This window comes from Trichoderma reesei (assembly GCF_000167675.1).
Source record: "Trichoderma reesei QM6a unplaced genomic scaffold TRIREscaffold_22, whole genome shotgun sequence".
In the NCBI taxonomy this organism is placed as follows: Eukaryota; Fungi; Ascomycota; class Sordariomycetes; order Hypocreales; family Hypocreaceae; genus Trichoderma; species Trichoderma reesei.
In genome coordinates, this window is record NW_006711169.1 from 391,212 (window position 1) to 399,076 (window position 7,865).

The following is a 7,865-nucleotide window of genomic DNA, read 5'->3' on the forward strand; positions in this document are numbered from 1 at the left end:
CTTTCCCCCCTCTTGTCGAAAGCGAGCTGCAGTCTCTCCTCTGCCGCGGCCGTCTTTTGCCTTCTCTCGTGCCTGATTCAGCCTCATTCCCTAGCGGGCCAACAAGCTGGGAACCAAACCGACGCTTCACACAGCAAGAAAAACCACCGAACAGAGACACCTTCGGTCCTGTTCACCTAATCGGCAGTCCAGATACCCCCCCGTGGACTGCTTCCATCCGCCTCCTCGCTAGTTCATCGTATCGATTCGATCAGTGGGCAGAAAGCCGCGCCAGATAGCCGACCGCCTCTGACGTTGATCTGTTCCCCTCCCCCTCCTCCATACTAAAGACACGCAAATCGCCAGCTCTTCAGTCTCTCCTCCCTCCTCCACCACAGCACCAGCAGCCATGGCCGACTCAGCAGCAAACGGCACCCCGAACGGCAACGGCCGGACGGTGCCTGTTGCCAACGGCAGCGCCTCGTATGCCGAGAAGCACAACATCGCAGACCACTTCATTGGCGGCAACCGGTTGGAGAATGCCCCCGCCAGCAAGGTCAAGGACTTTGTGGCCGAGCACGACGGTCACACGGTCATTACAAATGTGAGTATCCGGGAACTTCTGGCTGCTGGAGGGACTTGCGACTGACTTGACCAGGTCCTCATTGCCAACAACGGTATCGCCGCCGTCAAGGAGATTCGATCGGTCCGGAAATGGGCCTACGAGACGTTTGGCGACGAGAGGGCCATCCACTTCACCGTCATGGCCACGCCCGAAGATTTACAGGCCAACGCCGACTACATCCGAATGGCGGACCACTACGTCGAGGTGCCCGGCGGCACGAACAACCACAACTATGCCAACGTCGAGCTGATTGTCGACATTGCCGAGCGCATGGACGTCCACGCCGTCTGGGCCGGATGGTGAGTATTCTGCTGCTCGACGGGTCCAAAGACCGATTGGCTGACTGAAATATTCTTCCAGGGGCCACGCCTCCGAAAACCCCAAGCTCCCCGAGTCCCTCGCCGCTTCACCCAAGAAGATCGTCTTCATCGGTCCTCCCGGTTCCGCCATGCGATCACTTGGTGACAAAATCTCCTCCACAATCGTCGCCCAGCACGCCAAGGTGCCCTGCATTCCCTGGTCTGGAACGGGCGTCGACAGCGTCGAGATCGATGACAAGGGCATCGTCACCGTCGCCGACGACGTCTACGCCAAGGGCTGCGTCTCCTCATGGCAGGAGGGCTTGGAGAAGGCAAAGGAGATTGGCTTCCCCGTCATGGTCAAGGCCTCCGAGGGTGGTGGTGGCAAGGGTATCCGAAAGGTCACCAACGAGGACGAGTTCGAGGCCCTGTACAAGGCCGCCGCCAGCGAGATTCCCGGCTCGCCCATCTTCATCATGAAGCTGGCTGGAAACGCCAGGCATCTGGAGGTCCAGCTGCTCGCTGATCAGTACGGCAACAACATCTCCCTGTTCGGCCGTGACTGTTCCGTCCAGCGTCGCCACCAGAAGATTATCGAGGAGGCCCCCGTCACCATCGCCAAGCCCGATACCTTCAAGGCCATGGAGGAGGCCGCCGTCCGACTGGGCCAGCTGGTCGGCTACGTCTCCGCCGGTACCGTCGAGTACCTGTACTCGCACGCCGACGACAAGTTCTACTTCCTCGAGTTGAACCCCCGTCTCCAGGTCGAGCATCCCACCACCGAAATGGTTAGCGGCGTCAACCTGCCGGCCGCCCAGCTCCAGATTGCCATGGGTATTCCCCTGCACCGAATTCGCGACATTCGCCTGCTCTACGGCGTGGATCCCCGGACGTCGAACCCCATCGACTTCGACTTCAAGCTGGAGGGCACCGCCGGCTCCCAGCGCCGACCCCAGCCCAAGGGCCACTGCACCGCCTGCCGTATCACCTCCGAGGACCCCGGTGAGGGCTTCAAGCCGTCCAACGGTGTCATGCACGAGCTCAACTTCCGAAGTAGCTCAAACGCATGGGGCTACTTCTCCGTCGGTACCCAGGGTGGTATTCACAGCTTCTCCGACAGTCAGTTCGGTCACATTTTCGCCTACGGCGAGAACCGACAGGCCTCGCGGAAACACATGGTCATTGCTCTCAAGGAGCTCAGCATTCGTGGTGACTTCAGGACCACGGTCGAGTATCTCATCAAGCTGCTCGAGACCGAGGCCTTTGAGGAGAACACAATCTCCACCGGCTGGCTGGACGAGCTCATCTCCAAGCGCCTGACTGCTGAGCGTCCCGACACCATGCTGGCTGTTGTGTGCGGTGCCATCACCAAGGCACACATCAAGAGCGAGGCTCTCTTGGCCGAGTACCGCGCCGGTCTGGAGAAGGGCCAGGTGCCCTCCAAGGAGATCCTCAAGACCGTCTTCACCATCGACTTCATCTACGAGGGTTTCCGATACAAGTTCACCGCCACCCGCGCCAGTCTCGACACCTACCACCTCTTCATCAACGGCTCCAAGTGCTCTGTCGGCGTCCGTGCCCTCAGCGACGGTGGTCTGCTCATCCTTCTCGACGGTCACAGCCACAACGTCTACTGGAAGGAGGAGGTTGGCGCTACTCGTCTCTCCGTCGACAGCAAGACATGCTTGCTCGAGCAGGAGAACGATCCCACCCAACTGCGAACACCCAGTCCCGGTAAGCTCGTCAAGTACTCCGTCGAGAACGGTTCCCACATCAAGGCTGGCCAGACCTTTGCCGAGGTCGAGGTCATGAAGATGTACATGCCCCTCGTCGCGCAGGAAGACGGTATCGTCCAGCTCATCAAGCAGCCCGGAGCTACCCTCGAGGCCGGTGACATTCTCGGTATCCTTGCTCTGGACGACCCCAGCCGCGTCAAGCAGGCCCAGGCCTTCGTTGGCCAGCTTCCTGCCTATGGCGACCCGGTGGTTGTCGGCACCAAGCCCGCTCAGCGCTTCGCCCTCTACCACAATGTGCTGGTCAACATCCTCAACGGCTTCGACAACTCGGTCATCATGGCCGACACCCTCAAGAAGCTCATTGAGGTGCTCCGCGACCCCGAGCTGCCCTACAGCGAATGGAACGCTCAGTTCGCGGCACTGCACGCCCGCATGCCCCAGAAGCTCGACAGCCAGTTCACCCAGATTGTGGACCGAGCCAGAGGCCGCAACGGTGAATTCCCCGCCAGGGCCCTTAGCAAGGCGTTCAGCAAGTTCCTCGAGGAGAATGTGGAGCCGAGCGATGCTGCCATGCTCAAGACCACCCTCGCGCCCCTCACTCAGGTGCTTGACAATTACGCCGAGGGCCAAAAGGTTCGGGAGCTCAACGTCATCAACGGCCTCCTCGAGGCCTACTGGGAGGTCGAGAAGCTGTTCCAGAGCCGAGCCCAGGAAGATAGCGTCATCCTGAAGCTCCGAGACCAGAACAAGGATTCTCTGGCCAAGGTTGTGCAGATCGTGCTCTCGCACAGCCGTGTCAGCTCCAAGAACTCCCTCATCCTGGCTATCCTTGACGAGTACCGCCCCAACAAGCCCAACGTTGGAAACATCAACAAGTACCTGCGTGAATCGCTGCGAAAGTTGACCGAGCTGTCTTCCCGCGCCACCTCCAAGGTCTCGCTCAAGGCGCGTGAGATTATGATCCAGTGTTCTCTACCTTCCCTCGAGGAGCGCACGTCCCAGATGGAGCACATCCTGCGATCATCTGTTGTCGAGTCCCGCTACGGCGAGAGCGGCTGGGACCACCGTGAGCCCAGCCTCGACGTGATCAAGGAGGTCGTCGACTCCAAGTACACCGTCTTCGATGTGCTGACCTCCTTCTTCGCGCACGATGATCCCTGGGTCTCATTGGCCGCCCTCGAGGTCTACGTCCGTCGTGCTTACCGTGCTTACGTTCTCCAGCAGATTGAGTACCACAACGACGAGTCTGATAACCCGCTCTACCTCTCCTGGGACTTCCGGCTGCGAAAGATTGGACACACCGAGTTCGGTGTCCCCATTGAGTCTGCCGCTCCTTCTACCCCCGGCACCCCGATCGAGTCTGAGCCCAACGTCAAGCGTATCAACTCCATCAGCGACATGTCTTACCTCACCAGCAAGTGGGACAAAGGCCCGTCCCGCAAGGGTATCATTGTCCCCGTCAAGTACATTGACGATGCCGAGGACATGCTCCAGAAGGCCTTGGAGACGTTGACGTTCTACAACCAGCAGAGGAGGCAGAGCAACACTTCTGGTCTCCTGGCCGATCTGAGTGGCAAGCGAAAGCCCTTCGCCGCTCTCCGAAAGGAATTCCAGAGCCGCAACAACGGTGATGAGCTGTCTGCCGTCATCAACGTGGCTGTTCGGGATGCCGAGAGCAGGGACGATGCCGAAATTCTCTCACGCATCCTCCCCATTGTCCAGCAGCTCAAGAGCGAGCTCCTGGTCCGTGGTGTTCGCCGCCTGACCTTCATCTGTGGCCATAGCGACTGCTCTTACCCCGGCTACTACACGTTCCGAGGCCCCGACTACGAGGAAGACGACAGCATCCGTCACAGCGAGCCTGCCTTGTCCTTCCAGCTGGAGCTCGCCCGCCTTGCCAACTTCCGCATCAAGCCCATGTTCACCGAAAACAAGAACATCCACGTGTACGAGGCTGTTGGCAAGACTGTCGAGTCTGACAAGCGCTACTTCACGCGTGCCGTGATCCGACCCGGCCGCCTCCGCGACGAGATCCCCACTGCCGAGTACCTCATCTCAGAGGCTGACCGAGTCATCAACGACATCTTCGACGCCCTCGAGATTATCGGCAACAACAACTCTGATCTCAACCACATCTTCATGAACTTCACTCCCGTCTTCCAGCTGGACCCTGCTACTGTCGAGCAGTCCCTGCAAGGCTTCCTGGATCGCTTCGGCGCCCGTGCCTGGCGACTGCGTGTTGCTCAGGTGGAGATCCGCATCGTTTGCACCGATCCCAAGTCGGGCATCCCGTACCCTCTCCGTGTCACCATCACCAACACGTCCGGCTACGTCGTCGACGTCGACCTGTACGCCGAGCGCAAGTCCGACAAGGGTGACTGGGTCTTCCACAGCATTGGCGGAACCAAGGACAAGGGCCCTCTGCACCTGCTGCCCGTCTCCACGCCTTATGCTACCAAGAACTGGCTCCAGCCCAAGCGTTACAAGGCCCACCTGATGGGCACGCAGTACGTCTATGACTTCCCCGAGCTGTTCCGCCAGGCCATCCAGAACAGCTGGGTCAAGGCTGTCAAGAAGCAGCCTGCTCTGGCGTCGCAGCAGCCCAAGGTCGGTGATTGTATTACCTTTACCGAGCTGGTGCTCGACGACAAGGACAACCTCGACGAGGTCAACCGCGAGCCCGGCACCAACACCTGCGGCATGGTTGGATGGATCATCAAGGCCAGGACCCCGGAGTACCCTGCCGGCCGCCGCTTCATCATTGTTGCCAACGACATCACCTACAACATTGGATCCTTTGGCCCTAAGGAAGATGATTTCTTCTACAAGTGCACGCAGCTGGCTCGCAAGCTCGGCATTCCTCGCATCTACCTGTCTGCCAACTCTGGTGCCCGCTTGGGTCTCGCCAACGAGCTGATGCCTCACTTCAAGGTCGCCTGGAACGATGCTTCCAAGCCCGAGGCTGGCTTCCGCTACCTCTACCTGGATGAGAAGACCAAGGAGCTCTTCAAGGACGATGTCATTACCGAGGAAGTGGTTGAGGATGGCGAGAAGCGATACAAGATTGTCACCATTATCGGACGGGAAGATGGTCTCGGTGTCGAGTGCTTGAGGGGATCCGGTCTCATTGCCGGTGCCACCAGCCAGGCCTACAACGACATCTTTACCATTACCCTGGTCACCTGCAGATCAGTCGGTAAGTTTTTTTTCTCTTGATTCTCCGTGTTACGCCATCGTCTGCCTTACTAACATGTTTGCTCCCAGGTATCGGTGCCTACCTGGTCCGTCTCGGCCAGCGTGCTGTCCAGATCGAAGGCCAGCCCATTATCCTGACTGGTGCCCCCGCCATCAACAACCTGCTCGGTCGTGAGGTGTACTCCTCTAACCTGCAACTCGGTGGCACTCAGATCATGTACCGCAACGGTGTCTCACACATGACTGCTAACGATGACTTTGAGGGCGTCTCCAAGATTGTTGAGTGGATGGCGTTTGTGCCCGAGAAGCGCGGCGGCCCCGTCCCCGTCAGCCCTAGCCTTGACGGTTGGGACCGCGACATCACCTACTGCCCGCCCCAGAGGCAGCCCTACGATGTGCGGTGGATGATTGCCGGTAAGCAGGACGACGACGGTTCTTTCCAGACCGGTCTGTTCGACAAGGACTCGTTCGTCGAGGCCCTTGGCGGCTGGGCCCGAACTGTCGTGGTCGGTCGCGCTCGTCTTGGCGGAATTCCCATGGGTGTCATCGCCGTCGAGACTCGCAGCGTTGAGAACATCACGCCTGCCGATCCCGCCAACCCGGACTCTATCGAGCAGATTACCAACGAGGCTGGTGGTGTCTGGTACCCCAACTCTGCGTTCAAGACTGCCCAGGCCATCAACGACTTCAACAACGGCGAACAGCTTCCTCTCATGATCCTGGCCAACTGGCGTGGTTTCTCCGGCGGTCAGCGCGACATGTACAACGAGGTACTCAAGTACGGTTCGTTCATTGTTGACGCCTTGGTCAAGTACGAGCAGCCCATCTTTGTGTACATTCCTCCCTTTGGCGAGCTTCGTGGTGGTTCTTGGGTCGTCGTCGATCCTAGCATCAACCCTACTGCCATGGAGATGTACGCCGACACGGAGGCTCGCGGTGGTGTCCTTGAGCCCGATGGCATGATTGGTATCAAGTACCGCAAGGACAAGCAGCTGGAGACCATGGCCCGTCTGGATCCCACGTACGCCGAGCTCAAGAAGAAGCTTCAGGACAAGACTTTGTCTGCTGAGGATATGGAGAAGGTCAAGCAGCAGCTTTCGATCCGCGAGAAGCAGCTGCTGCCCATCTACTCGCAGATTGCTGTGCAGTTTGCCGATCTCCACGACCGAGCCGGCCGCATGAAGGCCAAGGGGGTCATTCGCGACTCCCTGGACTGGGTCAACGCTCGCCGATACTTCTACTGGCGCCTGCGCAGACGTCTCAACGAGGAGTACATCCTGAAGCGCATGAACCCCAGCTTCCTGCCTCCTCCCGCGCTGAACACCGCCAAGGCTAAGGAGGCTCGCGCCCAGGGCCTGAAGCTGCTGGAGAGCTGGTCTGGCATTGCCGGCTGGGACCGCAAGGACCAGCAGGTTGCCGAGTGGTACGAGAAGGAGGCTCAGTCGATTGGCCAAAAGGTGGAGGCCCTCAAGGCTGATAAGCTGGCTGCAGAGGTGTCCGAGGTTGTTCGCAGCAACGAGAAGGCTGGCTGGAAGGGTATCCGCGAGATTTTGCGCGTGATGCCTGTGGAGGAGCGGGACGCTGTTCTCAAGTATCTCAAGGAGTAAATGCAAGGGTATACATCTAATAAAGGATAGAGGGAAGAGGGGGACTTGATTTGGGAGCGGGTGTACGGTTATGGTTCATGGTTTAATGAATTTTATTACAATGTTTCTTAAGGGTTGCCATTTGATGAGTGACATGCAACTGTAGTCCGAGTCCGGTGAGGTAGAACGAGGTATAGTAGGTATGACAGCAGATATATTCACTAATGCTGCCTTTTGTTAGGTATATCCTGACCAGATCGCTGTATTGCAAGCCCACTGATTTGTATCGGTCATGTATACCATGTATGGAAGAAGTTGGATGGAAGCTCCTGGCGGAGTGTTAACATTAATGGTCAAGGCTTGTCAGTAAGAGATTTATAAGCTGCCCGCTGCGAATGGAACATGAAGAACCTTGCATCGTGGACTTAGATGGCGAGTGAGAAAA

The 7,865-nt window shown here is 58.5% G+C and overlaps 1 protein-coding gene across 1 annotated transcript; it reads left to right on the top strand.

Annotated features, from left to right (window-relative positions):
- Positions 1-373: 373 nt before the first annotated feature.
- Positions 374-7,551, top strand: TRIREDRAFT_81110 (acetyl-CoA carboxylase). Its single transcript, XM_006968266.1, has 4 exons — positions 374-583; positions 638-903; positions 965-5,835; positions 5,904-7,551. Exons 1-4 carry the CDS (start codon positions 389-391, stop codon positions 7,439-7,441), a joined length of 6,870 nt encoding a protein of 2,289 aa, XP_006968328.1. The 5' UTR covers positions 374-388; the 3' UTR covers positions 7,442-7,551.
- Positions 7,552-7,865: the final 314 nt, after the last annotated feature.

Coding starts and splice junctions, on each gene's coding strand:
- TRIREDRAFT_81110 (XM_006968266.1), top strand. CDS start 389: ATGGCCGACTCAGCAGCAAACGGCACCCCGAACGGCAACGGCCGGACG. Junction 584..637: donor GTCACACGGTCATTACAAAT/GTGAGTATCCGG, acceptor TGACTTGACCAG/GTCCTCATTGCCAACAACGG. Junction 904..964: donor CACGCCGTCTGGGCCGGATG/GTGAGTATTCTG, acceptor ATATTCTTCCAG/GGGCCACGCCTCCGAAAACC.